The sequence below is a fragment of the Melanostigma gelatinosum genome, assembly GCF_949748355.1.
Source record: "Melanostigma gelatinosum genome assembly, chromosome: 3".
In the NCBI taxonomy this organism is placed as follows: domain Eukaryota; kingdom Metazoa; phylum Chordata; class Actinopteri; order Perciformes; family Zoarcidae; genus Melanostigma; species Melanostigma gelatinosum.
Genome location: NC_136636.1, coordinates 24,164,695 through 24,185,932, shown reverse-complemented (window position 1 = coordinate 24,185,932; position 21,238 = coordinate 24,164,695). Strand labels below are relative to the sequence as shown.

At 43.4% G+C, this 21,238-nt stretch overlaps 1 protein-coding gene across 1 annotated transcript; it reads left to right on the top strand.

The window, feature by feature from the left end:
• Nucleotides 1-106: 106 nt before the first annotated feature.
• On the top strand, nt 107-19,031 carry draxina (dorsal inhibitory axon guidance protein a; the record flags this gene model as incomplete). The annotated part of the gene is made up of 7 exons (XM_079266361.1): nt 107-225; nt 9,733-10,250; nt 11,812-12,029; nt 14,248-14,368; nt 15,372-15,464; nt 16,186-16,275; nt 18,919-19,031. The coding sequence occupies exons 2-7, from the start codon at nt 9,755-9,757 to the stop codon at nt 19,029-19,031; spliced, it is 1,131 nt and encodes a 376-aa protein (XP_079122487.1). The 5' UTR covers nt 107-225; nt 9,733-9,754.
• Between the last annotated feature and the right edge of the window lie 2,207 nt (nt 19,032-21,238).

Below are 21,238 nucleotides of genomic sequence, written 5' to 3'. Positions count from 1 at the left end.
ACGCGGACGTGCAGTCGGCAGCGCGCGCACACGCGGAGCAGGTGGTGACTCTCCTCCTCATAAGAGGCAGGAGACGGTCCGGATGCTCGGCACATCCCGGGGTGCACGGAGAGCGGACTACGGAGCTGCCGCCGCTGTCAGCCTGCAGCCATATGACTGAGCTGCTGTTCAAAGCGTAAACAACAACAAAGGGAAAACGACAACAACCAACCAACAAACACACGGGTAAGGAGGAATTATCTTCATACACGGTGTTTCCAGTGTAAGTGCCGGGGTCGGTTGTTAGCGTTTTCCTGAACATAAACCCGCTCCTGTCGTTGGCTTTATTGCCCCTGACGGGGTTTGCGCTGTTTCTGCGGTGCTCGAATGAGTTTACAGTGACTTCATGGTCATTTACGTCATTTTATATAGCTTATTGTATCTTACTCATGCAGTGGATTGTCCACATAGTCCTGCAGCTATTGACTCGTCATTAACATTACAGGTTTATTACAAGTGACCTGCACAATATCCAGTGTGCACTGTTTCTTCAGATTGCCGTGATTTCAATCTGCGCGTAAAAACGCACCAATGTCGCGTCATGTGACAGAAGTAAAAAAAAAAAAGAAAAAACTAAATGAATGCAAATGGTTTTGTTCCCAGTTTCACTGATAAAAAAGAGGCGTTTTTACCATTGAGAGCACTGTTCGCGAAGAGCAAATTGGATCTGATGCCGGAAAACCGGATGATCAGTTGAACTTTTGTCGGTGATGTCGGTGTTTTATTCCTGTCATGCTTCAAAAGCACGTCAACGTCGCCGAGGAATTCATTGGATGAATGGTGATGAGAATCAGAAATGATTGCAGCCATTATCTCTTCTTGACAGCTCATTGTTGCTCCCTGCACACCAAAGACAGGGTGAAACGGTGTGTGCGTGCGTGTGTGTGCATGTGTGTGTGTGTGAGTGAGAGAGAGTGATAATAAAGGAAAGGAGGGATAGTGGGTTGATTAAAGTTGGGAGTCTCAGTGTGACACCCTGGAATTAAACGTGGAACAGGGCCGCTCAGCGTTATTTGTGGACTCACATGAAGGAATTGATGCTTATTAATAGCAGGCCAATCAGCAGGGTCATTAGAGTGAGGAGGGACCCCCACAGTGAGTCCACCCTCGGACCAAAACAAAGCTCACCTTCACTAATCAGTGAATCACATGAAAGATTAAAGATAACCTGAGGACATCATTTGATTCTCAAGTGGAAATTTATTGAGTTATTTTCCAAAAAGAAAGTGCATGAAATAATTCAAATGTTCATCATCCATCAGCAAGATGTAGAATGTTCAGTCTCAACGTGTTAAACAAGGATTGAATCGACCTTTAAAGAATTAGTCCATCTGTCAGTCAAACGTCTTTGTTTTAGCCAAAAGGCTACATCGCTAAACATCCGCCCACTTTCCCCCATGGTGGGGTGGAACTGATTGAACGCAGAAACGTGGCTGCATCTGTTTGATCAAGACTTCCAACATTGGCAGGCAGTCAATGCCGCTCGCTTCCTACCAAAAGAGAGACAGAGCGGGGGGGGGGGACTTTTGGTTCATATAATGCGTTTACATGCTTCACTTGATCGCCTCTAAACAGAAGCGCCTCGTCCCACCACCCCCGCTGACCGGTCAAACTGTTCCCATGTGGAGCGTCCACAGACACAGGCCCAGGTGTCCACATTTAACGGGTTCGCAAAGAGCAAGTTTTGTTGCTGGTCTCGGAAGCCAAATATGTTTGGGTTGTTTTTGTTTCGCTGTGCTTCAACTGGTGTCCTTATCTGCCACGAAATGAAAGACGCCACCGACACTTTGTTCCAATTAAGACAGGATAAATCCTCCCTCTGTCTCTCTCTCTCCCCCGCTTTCATTCCTCTCCCTCTCCCCTCTCTCTCTCTCTGCATTACATCTTATTTTCTCCATTCCTCTCAGTTTCTCCCCTTCCTCCCCCCCCCTCCCTTTTGTCTCTCTCATTCTCTCTCTTCTCTGTGGGACGCCTCTTGCTCTGCTTCATGGTGCTGTTTGTGTCTCACAGCATTTTTGGAGCATGCCTCCATGTGGGTGTCTGGAGGAGGTGTCCCCGCTGTGAGTGTGTACTTGTGTGCATGCACTGATTGTCTCAGTGTGTGTGTGTGTGTGTGTGTGTGTGTGTGTGTGTGTGTGTGTGTGTGTGTGTGTGTGTGTGTGTGTGTGTGTGTGTGTGTGTGTGTGTGTGTGTGTGTGTGTGTGCGTGTGTGTGTGCAGGCCTCAGTGCGCTTAAACTGGGGCCCACGTCGCAGGATGTCGCTCATGTTTCCGCGCATCAGTGATAATGTTCTGGTCTCACATCTGTTGTACCTGCGACCAAATTACCACTGAATCAATTAGTGTTTTCTTCTTCTCTTGCTCCGGCTCACTTGCTGACAGATGGACCTTCCTTATGTCTCTTTTTTTCTTTTATTTAAATTGCCCTCTGTTGCTTCCAGGAGCCTTTGCCATCCAACACACCTACAAAGAGTGCAAAAACCCTCCCAGTTGATGTGTGAATCCCACCGATATAGTTTGGATTGTGGGAGAACAAGCACTTTCATATTGCTGGAGTCAGTAGTACCGGCCCTTGTGGAAATGAAGCTTTATGGTGTTAACTGCAGCTTGGCAGAGGTGTTCATTATGCAGAGGCATTAACTGCAGCTGTAATTTGGGTGCTTGTTATTGAGCTGATATTTATGATAATTTGGTGGCGCAAACGAGACCTATTGTACCCGAGATGAGAGATTTGACAGTAAGTGTTTAACCATCAAATATTCAGCGTCATTACTTAAACACGGAGAGAGGAATGGCTGAACATTCAACGAAGCTGGATTGTTTTTGTGTCACGACAGATCACACTTTATTTTTCTTTGTGACTATTATATTGCACCCTGCGTTTTTTTCCCTTCTCATTATCTGTCATGTCCTTTTAAGCTGCTGCTCAGTGAAGCGTGCAGCGGAAAGGAGATATTTAGATATTTACCTGCGTGGGACTGTATTCTCTGGAGGAATAATAACTGGAATTGTCCGTTTTACACTTCAAACCACAGATGATGTTCAAAGGGTCGATTTCGTCACCTTCGGATGGAAGCTGTTTCCCACCTGTTTTCTTCAGCTAAGCTACGCTAATTGGCTTCTGGCTTCATATCTTCTCATCTAGCGAGCACGAACATATTTTTTTTTTGGGGGCTTTTATTCTCAGTATGTGGCCAGGAGAAGAAGCAAACCTTGAAGGTGGCCTCTGGCTGACATGACGGCTCTGCCTCAACAGCATGTGTCTGGAGTCTTTGTTTGCTGGATCCTTATGGCCCCGCTGGTTGCTACGAGAGATAAAACAACAGGAGCAGATGGCTCCTGGAGGTTTGGTGTCACAGCAGGTGAAGCTAAAAGATGCGCACACACACACACACACACACACACACACACACACACACACACACACACACACACACACACACACACACACACACACACACACAGAGTTTAATATTTTCCGCTTTCACCTTAAGTTAAGTATATTTTTATAACTAGTGTGTCACAGCACTGAAGAGACTGATCACAGACTCAGATCTCATCAGATCTGAATCATGCAGCCGTACAGTGCCCCCTTTGCAATTTCTTTCAAGATTACCTATCATTTAATACTTATCGCACTCTGCTCTCGTTCATGTTTCCCTGGCGGCCGTCTCACACTTCCACACTTCTGGCACACACATACATACACACACACACACACACACACACACGCACACACACACACACACACACACACACACAAACACACATACGCACACACACACACACACACATAAATATATTGTGTTTCCATTAAAAGTGGAAACTAATTTTAGCTCCCCGGCTCTGGCTTCCTAAAAAAAAATAATGTAGAATTGATTTTAAGATTTCATTGTATGTGATATTGCCGTTCATATTTTCCTTTCATGCATAGCTGAGCTCAGACGCCCATGAACTCCACATTACAACCTCCAGACTGAGGTCAGAGAGAGACATAAAGAACTTTCAAGAACCTTTAGTTATTTGTTGCTTCATATTCTTTTAATAATTCACACACAGCGGATTCCCCCTGACGTCAGGAGCATCTTCTCCACTTCATAGCGGATCATAGACGCATCTTAATAGTGTGCTGTGAACTTCAGAGTGTGTGCTCAACACACACATGCACATTTTTATCGCATAGTGTTCGTAAAACTACATTATTACCAGCAGTTTCATTTTGCTGTTGTTCTGTTGGCTGTGAGGGCATTTAAGTGGCGATAAAATCACTCTATCATTGGTGCTGCTATAATGGCAGTTATCTAAACCAGTTATCTAAACCAGGACACCTTGTGATTCTCAAAGTTGAAGTGTATTTTCTGATTTATTTGTTTCACTGCAAATCATTTGCGAATAGTAATAAAATCTGAAATCACACTGAAGAACGTTTTCATACATGCAGATGCAGATGTGTCCGTTATTTTGCACTCTTGGGGTCGTTCAGCTAACGTCGGTCCTCCACATGGTCCGGTCCTCAGTTTTTGCAATTACAGAGATTCATCTTGTGATGTGATCACACTTGCCTTGATGCCAAAAAGAGCTAGGGATGTGAAGTGTGTGTGTGTGTGTGTGTGGGAGGGGGGAGGGGGGGGGGGGGGGGACAATGAACCCGGCCCCCTTGTTTGTACCACAGCCATCTTCTAACTGATTCTCCATTTTGATTTCAACTCCACACACCTGTAAAGTCTCTAGAGTTCCATCATGCACGGCTGTGATGCTATCACATTAACAAAAGGTCTCTAGGACCACACGTTCTATCTGAACAGCCTCTGTGTTCAAAACAAATCAACTTAAAAATGAAATCAAACTAAAAGATGATCTGACATATTTTGGTAAAGTCCTTATCCATATTTGGATTTCAAATCCTAAATCTTTTTCTCCAACAATAAATATTCACGACTAAAGTCAAAGTAAAAATACGTCCTTCAGCGTCGTTTTTGAACAATTATCACATTTGATTGACATCAGACGGTTTTACCAACAGAGCCCCGCCCACTTCAAACCAGTGAGAAGGGTTTAGAGAAAAACAGAAACGTCTGCAGGTAAACAACCATAACTTTTCTCAGCAGAAAAACATTGTAATAATGTGAGTTCAATATGTTTTCAACCTGTTTTCATTATTTCTTTTCAATTCTTTCTGAACAGTGGCTGTGTATTGATGAGAATCTGGTGATATGATACGTATCACGATAATAAGTTGAGGAAAACTGCTAGAGTATGAAGAACACACCACCATATGCATCAAATCTGAGTAAAACAAGTTCTGCAGGGTAACATGCAACATCATACTCATAGCACAACTTTTTGTGCAATCTAGATATGCCACAAATCTGTTGTTCTTGTTAACTATTAATTAAAGATCAATACAGTATCACAAAACATAATATTGTATACTCAAGTGTATCGGTTTTCTCTTACACCCATAAGTAGAAGGCAGCTCAAACGGTGGGTTATCTCTTTTGGGAACGAGACCCGTCAATCGGACCCATCGCCTCAGTAGAGCAGACGCTCTGCCTCTGCAACACACAGCCACGCACAGCAGTGACTGTGGCAGGAGGCCGTGTTGTTAGCGGAGGTTGTTTATCACACACAAGAGACTCTGCGTAAGACCCCGGCATGCCACCCAGAGAGCTCCATTATCGTCCCCATCCTGTGTCTCCTCAAAGGACCACCTGTTAGCGGCACATGAAAGTCGGAGAGAGGAAAGCAGGGCACTGCTGCGCTGAGACACTTGATCCCCCCCCACACCCAGACACACACACACATACACACACCTCCATCACCGCCTGCCTTCTCTTTCACATGAGACAGGCCTATTCAGGCCTTAGATTTGATGGGGTTGACGCGTGGTGCGTCCTGTCTCTATGGAGGCGTCGCATCTTTCTTTTATGTCGGGAAAATACATTTTTCTGTCCACGGGTCATGTCGCCGTGGCTGTTGCTCAGCTTCGGCTGTTATCTCCACCTCAGTTGATTGTATTTCTGCAAAACATTTTGAGTGTCAACAAGCTCAGACAAGAAATGGATGCATCTGCTGTTTCTTCTTTTGATCCAACTAGACTGAAGACAAATTGACAGAATCTTGCTGGTATTAAAGAAATATTACACCAATAATCTATCTCAGTATTTGATTCTCAAAGGGAAGATTTCTTGAGGTGGAGAATTTCGATAAAGGAATATTTCAAGATTTTGGGAGATATGCTTGTTAGATTTTTTGCTGACAGTTAAATGAGAGGAACGATACCACATATACGAAGCTGGAGGTTAGCTTAGCTTAGCACAAAGACTGAAAACAGGGGGAAACTGCTTCCCGGCCTCTGTCCAAAAGTAACAAACCTCTAAAGCTCACTAATTCAGACATTTTTCTTTAGTTTGTACAAAAAGAGTACAATAAAGACACTTGTGGTTTTATGTGCGGGACTATTTCTTGACGGAAAGCAGCAAGTGCCAGGTTGTTCTAGAAAATCATGCCTTTGTTAGTAATTGTCAACAACAGATGTTCTCAAAAGGTGCCATGGAGAGAGGTGACACGCAGTAACCGTTTAAATATGGGGATAACGTCTCTCCCGTCGGCTCTTGAAAGTTACACAAATTCACACACAAATTCTGCCGTCGGTAAGATGTTGTTCGGTGGGTTTCCCAAGCTGTTCAACCATCCGACACGCAGTTCTGATGGAGTCCACTGGTGCCTTAAGTATTCCCTGTAACACCACACCTCTTACACTTCTGCAGAGACTAGTTATGCTAAGCTAAGCTAAGCAACTGCTGGCTGTAGCTTCATATTCACTGTACAGAGTTGAGGGTGGCATCCTGTGGTGTTGTTCTTTTCACCATCAGTCTGTTTCAGCTGCTGCTCAGTGAAACATGCAGCACAAAAGAGATGTTTAACTTATTCCTGTGCATCCGAACCTGTGTGTCGGTAACTTCCTGTATGAATACAAAATTGACGGTTTCACACCTTTGGATTCTGAAGAGATTGCAAACAACAACCAGATGTAGCACGTTAATTGTGCTCTTCAGGTACTGGTAGATTTTGTCACCTTTGGAAGGACCCAGGTTAAGGCGCTTCCCACCCGTTTATTTTATGCTAAGCTATGCTAATTGGCTTCAGGCTTCATTTCTTCTCATCGAACTCTCTTAAATGAAGCAAAAGAGTGTGTTTCCCAAAATGGCTTTATACCCAAGAGAGATGTGATCGTTAGACAACCCTCTGCCCCTCCCCTCAGTTAAGTTTGGACGCTTCCTTTGTTTTCAGAAATGAAATGACCCTTTTGGCCGTACAGGGTCCAGCAGCACCAGCACCTCATGCGTCAAACAGACCGATCGTAATCCCGGCTAAACACTTTTGTGTGTGACACGGCTGGTTGCCCCCCCCCCCCCCCCCCAACACTCGGTAGGCCTGTTTGGAGATAAAGGTCTCACCTCAGCAGACAGCCTCGCACTCTTGTTTGCAAACTGCACAGCTGGTGGAACTCCCAGAGGCCAGCCCTCCAAATCCCTCGGGGCGCTGCCTGCACTTGCACTGCAAATATCCCCCGACATCACCAGCACCCCCCCCCACACACACACACACACACAACCTTGGCCCTGTTTTTAGAAACAACTAAATAACCCAGTCAGTGTGATGAAAGAGCAGGGACCTTATCAACCCCTTAACTCCACCTCGCTGACACACACACACACACACACACGCACACGCACACACACACACCATCACCAGCAGCTCAATACCTCTCCCACACTGATTTTCTGTGTGCCCTGCACTGGCGTTTGTATTTCAACACAAAGGCCGTAATGGCGTCATGCGCGTCTCTGCCGATAGATCGTCTCCACGTGTTAAAGTGGAACAACTCTGACAGGCCACGACAAACGAGAAGAGCTGGCGTTCTTTCATTATGTCTGTCAAGATGAAAACACGTCGCACAACTCTCTACACGCTTTACACGTCTTAGGTTGCTTCAAATTGTCTTACAGTCATCATAGTATTCAAAACATTGTCATCACCATCTTCAAAAACAAACCTTGTGTTTTACTCTTATTTGATAAAGAAAATAAAAATATACAAATGACCATTACTCCAAAACATATTACAACCATCTTTTCAGAACACTGCTAAACAAATCCAGTCGTTCATCATAAGCCGTCAATATCTACTCAGTGAATGAAGATTTTTACAGAAAATGATTATGACATTGTTTTGTTCAGTATCTATGGTGTTTTGTCAGAAATAACATCAAACATCACCCCGATGATAGCCAGACAGAAGAAGAAGAAGAAGAGTTGTGTCACGTGTCTCGATTTGGATAATTACATATCAATAGTATTGTACCTGTATGATCGCCATGGTATTGTTTGATGATATGTGACGTAGCTTTTGACGTATGACTGTGACGTAGCTTTGAACCTTCAGATAGGAATAAAAACGCCATCATTATATTTACGTTTGTTGAAGGTGCCGGGCCTCTAATGCAGACACACAGAACCTGATATTTCAGTCACACCTCACATGTGTTGACTCTTGTAATGAAAGGCCCGGTCGGAGGACTCGAGAACACTGAATAGGCAGCGATGAAGGACGTGAGCAGTGCAGTGTCTCATACTGAGCGAGGCGTGAATGTACAGCAATGAAGGCTAGGAAGTAAAGTGGCTGTCCACCTCTTTATCAGCGAGTCCAGATTAAAGGGCCGCCCAAGAGGCTGAGAGGGATGTCGACTGAATTTGCAGGACAGTGATGGAAGAATGAACACAGTGGAAGATTGGACACACAACGTGTGTGGAGTCTGATAGGAGCTTCTGCATTAAACACCTCAGAGCTGAAGGTAAAGACGCTCTTTTGAGGGACGTGAGGCTGGAGGTTTCCTGTCAGAATGAATGTAAAAGCTTCTGATTCTTCTGTTGGTGAAAGACTACATTCAAACTGAAAGTCTGCAGCCATGCTGGCGGCTCTGAAAGGCTGTACCTGCACTGTGTGGCTTTGCACTAAATGCTAACGTCAGCATGCTAACATGCTTGGGAAGGCCATAATTATTGCTTTGCGATTCATATATATATATATATATATATATATATATATATATCCAGAATTGTTGTCAAATTCTTGCAAATACACTTTCAAGGACAAAAAAAATCCAACCACTGTTTCCTGAACACCAAAGTGGTTTCTTCTCATTGCTTGTTTTATCCGTCCAACAGTTGGGAACCCTAAAAAACTCCACACCATTCTCACCAAATGGCGTACAATTGACACAACAGTCTTTTTTTGTCATTCAGCGTGCCATAAGAAAGCCATGCTTGCTTTTTTGCGTGTCATTTTACAGAAAGCCTAAAATCTGCCTTATTTATACGCTTATATAAAGATATGGTTGCATATTCAGCTAACGTACATATAAGACAAAGAAATCATCATAAATTAAAGTCATATTTTGAATTTCTTTCTTGAAAAAGTAGCTTAAAAAATAACTGCTGAGTATTGTCCTTCCAGCCAGTTCACTTCTCAATTAATAAACGAATCGATTCAGCTCGGGATTTAATCCTTCAAAATGAGTTCACCAAGTAGAAGCCGGTCAGATAGTTTCGTCTGATCAAATCTACCGAAGGTTGATGATTTGAATCTCAGAGTGTGTGGAGTATTGAGATGTGTTTCTTCTCTCCGGCAGGTGGCGTTGTGCTGGACAGACAATGGCTCTCTCCTGGAGTCTCCTCCTGGCGCTCTTGTTTGCCACCCTGACGCTGTCACGCAGCGCTGAGCCCGGAGCTCCTCACGGCAAGAGGAGACAGGCGGCGACCTCAGCGGGTGGCAGCAACGCCCTGCAGCACCCTCTGCAGGGTCTACAGGGCCACCGCTACAGCAGGGACCGCGGAGGGCAAGGGGGCCAGGGGGCCCGCGCTGCCAAAGGCGGAGCTGGGCTGCTCTCCCGCAGGCCGCTGCACCCCCTCGCCAGGCCCGAGGATGACGGGACGGGCCTGGAGAGTTTGAGCCCGGTGAGACTGGAGGCGGGCCCGGCCAGGGACAGAGACAGACTTCGAATGAGCATGAAGAGTCCGTCCCAGACCCGGGAAAACCAGCTTCTGGGGACACGCAAAGGACGGGGACATGGACACGGGAATGGACACGGTCACCATTTTGAGCAAAGGAGACAGGGGAGTCGACGTGACAAGGAGCGGCATGGAAAAGGTGAGCCGATCCAGACTTGCAGGTCATTGATCCACAACTGCAGTACGGTCCAGTGTTGCATAAGCAACCAGGAGCTACAGGCTTTTTTCCATGGAAGACCTTGTGACACGCGGCAGGAGGAAATGCAGAGGTGTAAATAATAAGACGAATGCTTCGACTGTACATGCTGTCAATAGAACAGATATGACGATACTCACATCATTAATACAACTCCATGCATAAACAATGTTCTGCACGGCGACTTCAGATGATTCGCAGGCGTCACACTGCGAGCTCTGTGGATTCATTCAGAGGAACCGAGACCTTGTTTCTGGAAAAAGAGCTGTTGAATTTTTTAAAATGTGACTTTTCACTGCATGCTGGAGGAACCACACGTGAAATTTGAACATCTCCACTGTGCTGAAGTGGTGGCTCAGTGGTAGAGCAGGTCATCCTTCAATCAGAGGAACTGCGGTCCACTAGTCCATGTCGATGTGTCCTTGGGCAAGACACTTAATCCAAAATTGTCCCCGTAGGGTGTTCATGCGGTGTACGAATGGGTGTGAATGATTAGATAGTCCTGATGGGCAGATGGCACCTTGCATGGGAGCCCCTGCTATCAGTGTGTGAATGGGTGAATAACATGTAGTGTTAAAGAGCTTTGGGTGGGGGGAAGACTAGCCATCCCACCACAGAGCCACTTAGCTTCGGTTCATATCACACCGTCAATTTTAGATGAATTTTAGATTTTTATCTTTTAAGACACAATTCCCGACAGCGCTGGTTGGATATTTAAACATCTCAATGACAAGAAGCCGAACTCAGTCGGCGGAGGAAGATCATTTGTTTCATTCAAAAGCTCCAGTTCAGCTACTAAATGGACCTTGCTGTGAGTTTTTAGGGAGGAAATGTGCTTTTTTTCCTTTTGTTCGGACATAGTCTTCCCACTTCATTAACTCTTTATAGAAGTTTGCTTCTATATTCTAATGCTGAATTTTGTGCTCATAACACATCAGAATTGATATCATATTTTCTCCCGAAAAATATACTGGAACACACGGAGATAAGGCCAACCAACTTTGGTAGAGGACTAATGTATTGACGCCTTCATCAGAGTCAAACATCACACAAACTCACTGTGCGTTCCAATATACCCATACTACCATAGTATTAAGGATGGCAGAAAAAGATTTCATTTAGATACTGTGTTAAGATTTAGTTTCTCAAATGCAGTATCCAAAAATACCAGGATGTCCTACTGCATCCAGTCACATTTTGCAGTATGCAAGCCAGCATGCCTTTCTGCCCCACAATCCTCAGCACAGCCGATATAAGTTCAAGGTGCACTGTTATAAGGAAGTAGTACGTCTCAGTTGAATGCATACTGAATGCACTATACGTACTTTAAAAGGGCAGCTGCAGTGTGTCACGTTCTCTTTATTAACGTCCTCTAATAAGGAAGTCATTCAGTACAGTTTCACAATGATATAAAATATAATAACAGAAAGAGAAAAGTAAATATATCTCTTCATGACATTACATATCTGTGACACCATGATGTTTTCTCCTCCTGTCCCTCCAGGCTTTCTTCCAGAGCCAGAGCTCAGCTCTGCGTTTAAGGACAGAGATTTGTTCGAGGATCCTCCCTCCTCCTCCGCCGCCTCCCCCTCCCTCAGCATGACCCCGCCCGGTGACACCCCCTCCCCCATCGCCGCCGTCTTCGGCTCCGGCTCCTCCATGGTTACCACGGTGATGAACGAGCATCCCCCAACGCTGCCCCCGGCCTCCACCAAACCCCAGGTAACCCCGGCGGAAACCCAAAGTGCTTATTAAAGGGCTGCGTCTGTTGTGCCCCAGTGTGATTCCAGTGTGCGGGGGAAATAGAGCGAAAATGGGCCCCATTACTGCCGTTATGCTGCCGCAAAACCTCATAGCTCATCTCGGAAATGACAAACAGTGTGAACCTGAAAGTGCTGCCTGTGAAAAATATCCTCCAGCAGGCCGCTGGCTCCCGGTCAGTGCGTAAGATAGATACGGCCGTGTTCTGTATAATAAAACGACGCCGCTGGGATCAAAATCACACAGTTCAGAGTCCAGCAGCACATTTCCTGTAACCACCTTCCTGCTCTTTTATTAAAAGCATGGCAGGACAAAATGTATGGGAGCACGGAGAGTCTTTATTCTTTGGTGGGTGTGGGGCACCACTCTCCACCTGTCACACTCACCCAGCATGATGCTTCAACAGCATAAACAGCATTTATATGGGGAACAACCCAACATGTTTTCTCCAACCTCCTTCAATCCTGGAACGGTTACAGACGAGACTCGTTGAGAACCTGATGTCAGTGAAAGCTTCGACATTCGTCGCAGCTGCCGCTACAAACACCCAGCAGCTTGTAAGGCGTCCATGGGAAACATATCTGCCTCAGTCACATGATGAGTGACAGCAGTTTTGTGGAGGAGCGCGGCTGAAGACAGTCGAGATGTTGCTGGAAAAGAAATTCATGGAAAGGGGACCGAATCACTGGACTGGAGTTTCGATTGAAGACGTTCTTCTGAAAAGATGCTTCAGTTGTTATCATTGATTACAATGTGGTCTCATCCAGATCCAGCTACTAAACCCAATACGACAGACAAGACTTTAATCCAGTGATCTGGAATAAACATGTCAGATCTTGTACCACCTGACTTCAATAAAACCTGTTCATTTTTATTTTATAGCTTATTGGAAAAGGACAATTAACAGAAAGCATAATAAATGAGCTAAAGTTAGCACAGAAGGCTAATTCTCATCAGGCCCCCCAAACATTGGATCCAGTGATGCAATGTAAGGTAAAGTATATGTACAATTTTGAGGTTCTTTGCATGAGTATATTCCATTTCATGCTAGATTATACCGCCCCGCATTCAGGAAAAAAATCTACCAGAGTGATATGTACATCGTATCCACATTTTCAGCAACTGGTTGAAGTTTTGAAAGAAGTCGGGGAGGCTCTGTGTGATGGCTCCCTCCGTCATCTGGCGGCCCGAGTCTGTGTGCGTCTTTACTATGAGAGCGGCCAAATATTATTGGAGCACAGAAGAAAAAAAAGCCTTTCTGGAACAATTGCTCCAGTGGCGCGAGCATTGCGATGATGACTTCCTTAATTAATGTTCGATCTCCTGCTGATGGTTTAATGAGCTGCCGAGCACAAGCAGACAGCCACCTGCAATGAATGTAATTGTTACTTCCATATCGGCTTATTTCCTGAGGGGGGGGGGGGGCAAGAAACTAGTATGGCTCTGTTTCCACGAAGACTTTGATTCTTATTCTTTTGATGGATGTCTTTCATGGACCGATTATTCATCAAGAGACGTCTCAAAGTCCTGCTCGCTTCATTACACTGTGTAACACTTCTACTCTGCTTCCTTCTTTGTGCCATTTGTCACGGCTTTTATTGCAGAGTTATATGAATATATATATATATATATGTGTAATCCAGGCCGTGGGCAGTCATGTTCTCTGTCACCAATCGATTGGGTTTTAAAGCTCTGCTTCTTTCTCTGTTGACTCTGTGTGGGCGGTTTATGAATCCATGAGGCATTACCACAACACAAGTCTGATGTGTTTCATTAAGAACAGCCTGGACGTGTTTACCTGCCGCACTGACAGAAAACACAGTCAACAAATCAAACCATAGACATCTACTGCTCCTGCGCTGGAATTACTGGAGTTACTGGAGTAACTGACCATTAACCTGACGAGACAGAAATGATCTCTTCAACGTGTTCTCTCCAGTGGCTCGTATGCTGGATAACACCAACATTTGGGATTAGTCTTTAACACACATCTTAATATTCTGATCACAATTGTCTTTAGAAGATGTTTCATGAACTTTCACAGCTTGCTGAAACTAATGGAAGATGTTTAATTCAGTGTTTACACATCTGCATCTTTGCTCTGTCCTGTTTGTATTTCAGAGACAGAACGTAAGTTAAGTTGAGTTAGTGAACTTCAAGTTATGTTTCGTTTTTTCAGAGGTCCGGAAGAGGAAAAGGACAAGGAGAGGTGATGCCAACGCTGGACATGGCGCTTTTTGACTGGACAGACTACGAGGACATGAAGCCTGTGGACACCTGGCCGTCATCCAGGAAGAAAGGTTAGTTATTAGCAGTAATTGTGAATGTGTGGTCGTTAAAGACCCGGATTTAAAAACAAATTTGGTGGAAATTAACTGTATCAAACTCAGACTTTATTTATAAAAATAATAATAAAAACAAACAGCTGAGGCTGCTGGGAATGTTGTTAGTTTTGTGGGTATTTAGTCAAAAAACTAAATATTGGACAAAGTTGTACCTCTTGGTGGTGCTCGATGAAGGATCAAGGGATCAAACTTATGTTTCCTTAATTACTCATTGGTCCATGAATGTCTGTAGCATATTTCATGGCAATCCATCCAACAGTAGTTTAGATATTTCAATGAAAAACAAAAATGTCAACCTCATGGTTGTATCACCAAGCTCCCAGGAAGAGCGCTGGCCTTTGAAGCAAAGGTTACATTGTGTTCAAACCGTGAAAATACAATTTCAAGCTCCGTCACGTGATGCCATGGAGCCTACAAAGACCTTTTTCCGTACACTTACATTGGGAAAGAGACATCTGCAAATCAGCTGCTCTTTGTTTTTTCTTCAGCAAATTAACTTCCCAGTACAAACACATGAAAGGCCCCTTTTCAAGTCATTCTGTCCTAAAAGTTGCACTTATAACAGTTAAAAAAGTTCTTTTCCTCCCTCCGTTCATGTGAATGAGCCGGAGAACGAGGCTGGGAGGCGGGGTTTAAGGAAACGCGAGTGCGCTTGTTCTATTGGCCCGTGGATGCGTAAGATCCGGGTGAATTTAAGCTCGGAATCTAACTTTCTTTGCTTCATGCACCACTGAGCAACTTTATAAAGACTGAATGGACCTGTGTTGAAATCGTTGTGTATGATTCAAGTGAAAAATGTGTTCTTGTACAAACAGAAATGACTTCACCGTCAAATACCTGACATAAAAGCACAACTCAACTGAGTGACAAATGAAATCGATGTGTTTGGTTGAGGCTGTATATCAATCAGACGCCTTCAGGATCAAACTGTTGTTTACATCGATCTCTCCTGCTGCAGACAAGAGGCGGAGTAAGAACCTCAGCAGTGGAAATGTGACTGAAGACGCTGACGCCATCGAGCCATGTGACCACCACCTGGACTGTCTCCCAGGTCAGTCTTGATCAGGCGTGTTAGGGTTTTAAACAGAAGGATGCGAGGCTTCGGCAGGCTGCAGGGAGATTTCGGCTTCAAGCTTCCTACTGCACACGCGCATCAGAAAAACCTTTAGTGACTATACTTTTATGGTTTAATACATTCAATTAGTTAGTATACTGTAACACATAATATCTTCTATAAGCAAGGATATTGTAAACATATTGTGACGAACATATTATTATTGTGACACTTCTACTCATCACTAGGGGGGTTATTTAATCGTACTTATAATGCGTTTAATACTGAAATTCTCCACAGGCGGCAACCTCGGGGTCTGAAAAGGGAAGCCGATGCTGAAGTGTCTTAAAGCTGCATTCTCTCTAATGGCCATCAGGGGGCGACTCCTCTGGTTGTATAGAAGTCTATGAGAAAATGACTCTACTACTACTCTCTAGTTTCAAGCATGTGATGTCCTCTTTTCTCCAACTGAGCCCCGCCCACTTCAAACCAACCATTGAGAAAATCCCCAAAAATAGAATTATTGAAAGTGAAACAACCAACACTGTGTATGATGGACCTCATGTCTCAAAGTAACAAACGGTTTCATAAATGAACTTTCAGAACCTTGAAGATGAAAAGGAACATATCATTTGTGATGCAAGTTAAAGTACCTTTCCTTTACAATGTTGCTCATGTGTTTGGTTGGTGAATGTGTAATGTGCTCGTTCCGTTACAGGTTCTTGTTGTGACTTGAGACAACATGAGTGTAAACCTCACAACAGAGGCCTCAACAACAAATGCTACGACGACTGCATGTGTGAAGAAGGTGAGTGAGGGGAACGTGGTCCGATGGCACAGAATAGAGCAGCTGAACATCAGTGAGAGGAACTGGGCCGATACATAAAGTGCAGGGCTGATGAGGGGAAGGGAGAGCAGGTGTGCGGGTAGGAGGACGAGGTCAGGTGACTTAAACACCGTGTGGTGTATCAAACTGCACTATGGACCTGTTTCACAGCAGACATGTCACAGTAGTAAAAACAACAACCACAGATGTATTAAATAACATTCATCTTTTAGAATTGATGTTATAGATTATTGACTTGTTTACGAACTTTTAAATGAACTCGCTCATCAGAGATTCTCTTTTATTTGACGTTCCAGTCAGATCCCCGAGCTCCTCCACCGCTTTCCTTTTAAAAAGTTCCTCAAGTGTGTTTATGCCCCGAAACTGTTGCCTCTGGATATTAGAATGGCAAGACGTATAGTTTTGATCTGGTCATTTTATAGTGTTCATTTTTAAGTTTCAATTTTAATTTATTTGTATTGACTTTTATTTATTTTAAGCATTTTGTTTTGTGATTTTGCAATATCTTGCTAAACTGTATCTATTGTCGTCTATTTTTGCTTTTATTTTGTGTTTATTGTTTTAATCTCGATGTGAAACACTGGGCTGCAAATGGATATGAAAGTTGCTCTCGGAATTTAGTTGAATGAGTTGAACTTCAGTGGCATTGTGCGCGCTGGCTCACTGGAATAAGTTACTGGGACGTCGTTTACGTGATGCTTTTCCTGCTGTTACAAGTCAAAATGTCTGCTGTGAAAAAGATGTATGATGTATCACAATTTTAACAGGAAACTATCACAAGACACAGGTCACTATAAAGGAATAGTTTGACATTTTGGGGAAATCGGAGTATTCACTCTGAAAGCACTCTCTCTTTTCATCGAACTCTCAGCCAGAGAGTGAACAATCACGTAAAATGTCGACCTTTTGCTTCACAGCAATGCTCCACTTTGTGGCTCTTTGAGCATCTATTTTCCAAGTCTCACTGTTTATCATTACGTTTTAAAAAGTCATTGACTGGTGACGGGTACGCGTCCCTAGAGTGGCACACAATTAGTGGCAGACTGACATAAAATGTCACAGTGTTGTGAAATGTTGAGTTTTGTGTCAAATGTTTTTGAGTTTGGAAATTTGATGGATTGTTTCTGTGCTACTGGAGCTGTTATCAATCTGGGGTTAGTTCTTAGTTCTCTTCAGTTTCAGCCTTTGGCGATTTGTTTCGTTTACCAACGACGACTGAACCGCCTCATGAACGACTTTGCTTTGGTATTTTTTAATACCGCCCCCTGCTATATAGTCTGGAGAGAGTATTACAGAGCCAAGTCAAAACTGACAAAAGTCACAGTTGCAAATCCGTTTGCTACTTCAGCACCACAGACAGCACCATGGATTTATCAATGGAGTGCTGCGGGGATGACGTGTGTTTGTAAGTTAGCATCACACTTGTTCCCTGGACAATAAAGCCAATGGATTACTGCAGAAGATGAGCCCTGCGGCAAACAAACGTTTAAGATACTTGCACATTCTGCTCAGCATGATAATCTTCACAAATGAACAACACGTTTATGATTTTTGAAGCGTGAATGCAATCGGCAGCAGTAAAAAGCGAACGTGAAGCTAAAAACAAACTACACCACAGTCACATGAGCTTGAGTATAAACACAACGAGGCTGTAAAGGCAAACTAGTCGGCGTGATGACATTTTAGTCTCATTCAGCCACTTATTCTTCAAAAATCAGGAGAGGTGTATTTATTGACACATTCTATATCGCAGTACAAACCGTTAACATCTCTTAAGCTTGTATGAACCACAGACCTTATTTCAGACATTTAACCAAAAACACATTGGGTACTAGTCGAAGGAACTGGAAGTGCTTAAATGCTGACTCATTCCAGGGTTTTATACTCATTCCTGCACCACGCTTTACACAGCACACATAAAGTCCCAGTCAAACAGAAGATATAGCCTCTTTAGCTTCTGTACTGGGACATATTCTGCAGTAAACCGGAATATTTCCGTGGTGTCCAGTACAAGAGGGATTTAAATCAAATCCTTCGTGTTTGATTGGACCGTAAGAAGTGTGTGGGCTCAGAATGTAGCGCTTCACACACACCTCCCTTGTCTCTTAAAGTCTCAGATTGATGGATGGATGTCATGACATCATTGGTTGGAATTGGTTGGACATTCATATAAAAATGTTGTTGCATTGTTAAATGGATGATCTGAAGGAGTTTAAAAGGCCTTTTTCAGTTCATATCGACTTTACACGAATGACATTTCAGAGCCATGGACTCTAACTTCCACAAACCTCAGTCAGAACAAGGATCAATGAGTCGCACTCGACGAACGTTTTTAACTGAACGACCCCTCTGCCCCTTCACTCTCTCTGCTACTCGAGGCTGGAGAGGCAGGTTAACAAGGAGCATGCATTTTGGACATTTCGCTGGACACCATTCTCCTTGGAATCGCCAACTGGTCTCAACACTTTCATCACAGCTTCTGTTGCACTGCAGATCTAGCTGTTTATGTGACTTAAATCGAATGTAAACCAGTTGCTCTTGTACATTTAAAGACTTACAGCTGCATCTGATTTATTCACCTTGTGATTGTTCATCATCTCTCAGGGTTTCGCTGCTACGCTAAATTCCACCGGAAGCGGCGCGTGACCAGGAGGAGGGGTCGCTGCGTGGTGCCAGAGTCAGTCAGCAGTGACCAAGGAGGCTTCATCACGATCTGAGGAAGAGGAGGAGGTGACGGTGGAGGACAAGATGGAGGAGGGGGGCGGGGAAAGTGTCTCCAGGACGTCTCTGACAGAGCAGATAGTGCAGCCATGAAATCACATGACACCGCTAACATGACGCTAGGTGCTGAAAGGTGACGGCGTGCTGGTTCTTCAAAAACATCTAAACGTCAACACCTGGTCAGTTAAAAAGCAAAATATTGTAGCTGGAATTGCTGTTTGACTGTTGCATTGTGGGATGAGCCACACCGCTAATTCAGCATAACGCCGCCTTTTAAGCACTTTTTTTTTTATTCAGCTGTTTTCAGCAGAAGCATATCTGTGTTTTTAAAGACTCACTCAGTCAACAATGACCAGTGCTTTCTGCCATTTTTAAAATTGATATAAAAGATTCACTTGGCTGCCAACACGTGTCATCTCATCGTTTATGTGTTGATATTCACCACAGTTCTGGTGTCTGTTATGGTGTCAGCAGTTTTTCTCACACTTTCTCACAGCTGATTGTCTCTGTCCTGCTGACCTGAGTCAAGCAATGTTTACAAATCTGTTTGTTTTGTTTTGTGATGAATTAGTGTTTGGAGTGCAAAACGAGCGGCATTCATGAGTTCAGGATCATTCAAATTGAGTCAAGTAAGCTTCATTCATGATGAAATGACTTTGGAGAGTGTGAGCTCTCTGCTACAGTTCGTCTCTCGGTGCACTCGCTTTCCAAACAAATGCTGAAAATGATTTGTAATCATCCTGTTTTTGAACCCAGTCTGTCGTCCTGTGTTGTAAATAAGAATGTGTTTGAATTGCCGACAACTTTTTGTCGAATTGACTTCACTTCTCTTCAAATGTACTTCACGGTAGAACGATCTTAATGTATGTTTTATTTATTCTGTGCTTAAACACAGTTCAGATATTGTGTTTGTCTCTTTCTGTTTGCTTTTCATGATTAAACACTTACTAGGATAACCTTTGTGTGGTGTAGACCTGCCTATATTTACAACATTGATCCTCATCTATATCAGTTATTAGTATTTATTACTATAAAGGAAAGTTTCAGCCGTTGAATCTGTACCTTTGGCAGATGTTTTTGTGTCGTAATACTCATAAGTACTCATACTACGAATAGGTTACATATATATACAGATTATCATATTCTAATACATATGTCATAATAGCAGTCTCTTAATAATAGTGCATTGTTGTGAGTACACGATGGCCACAGCAGTGGTGGAAGAAGTATTCAGAGATCCTTTACTTATTGTAAGTAAAATAAAAGGATGGCCAAACACTCCATCAAAAGTGCAGTACTGCAAGTAAAGCAGCATTATCTGCTAAATGTACTCAAAATATACATTTATATGAGTTAAAGTCCCTGATATATGATTGTATTACATTATTAGATTGTTGACACTGATTCACCAATGGGAAAGCAGCATTTTACTGCTGAAGACGCTCGAGGGGAAACTAGTTTGAACAATTCAGGTTTTGAAATATTGGAAAACTTTTACAACTTTGGGCTTCAATCAGGTTAAAGATTCAACTTCATTTTATTGCACACAGAACAAGTACGAAGACAACGGAATGCAGTTTAGCATATCAGAAGTGCAAAAAGCAGTAAAGTGCAGAGTAATGCACATATAGTGGTAATATAAATATCAAATAATGACAAACAGCAAGGGGTAGAAATGCAAAAGATATATATACTGTGTGCACATGCAGCAAGTATTCAACATATATATATATATATATATATATATATATATATATATATATATATATATATAGTATGGGCAGATGTATATTTATTTACATACATATTGGTTGTAAGAACATACATAGTATTGGTAGTGTATGCACAGTGTGGCAGAGTAAAGGTATAAAGTTGCATGAAATGGAAATACTCACAGGAGTGCAGCAGTAAAGTAAATGTAGTGGGTTACTCTCTGGGTCAGAGCATGGTGGCGAGTTTAACGTCTTGTTTCTTTTGAGAAAAGGAGAACTTATTATTTGAGATGCTTGAGAAGAATAAAAACCAGCACTGCTTTCGTCCCACAACACATCACCTTCTAGTCTCGAACATGAGGAGTCAGTAATGAGGCGCCATTTATCTCCACGTGACAACGGGAACGCTGCAATCTCTGAAGCTCATTATCTCCAAACTGAACTGTGTCAGAACCCTTCAAAGCTTACGACACATTAGAGCAAGTGCAAGC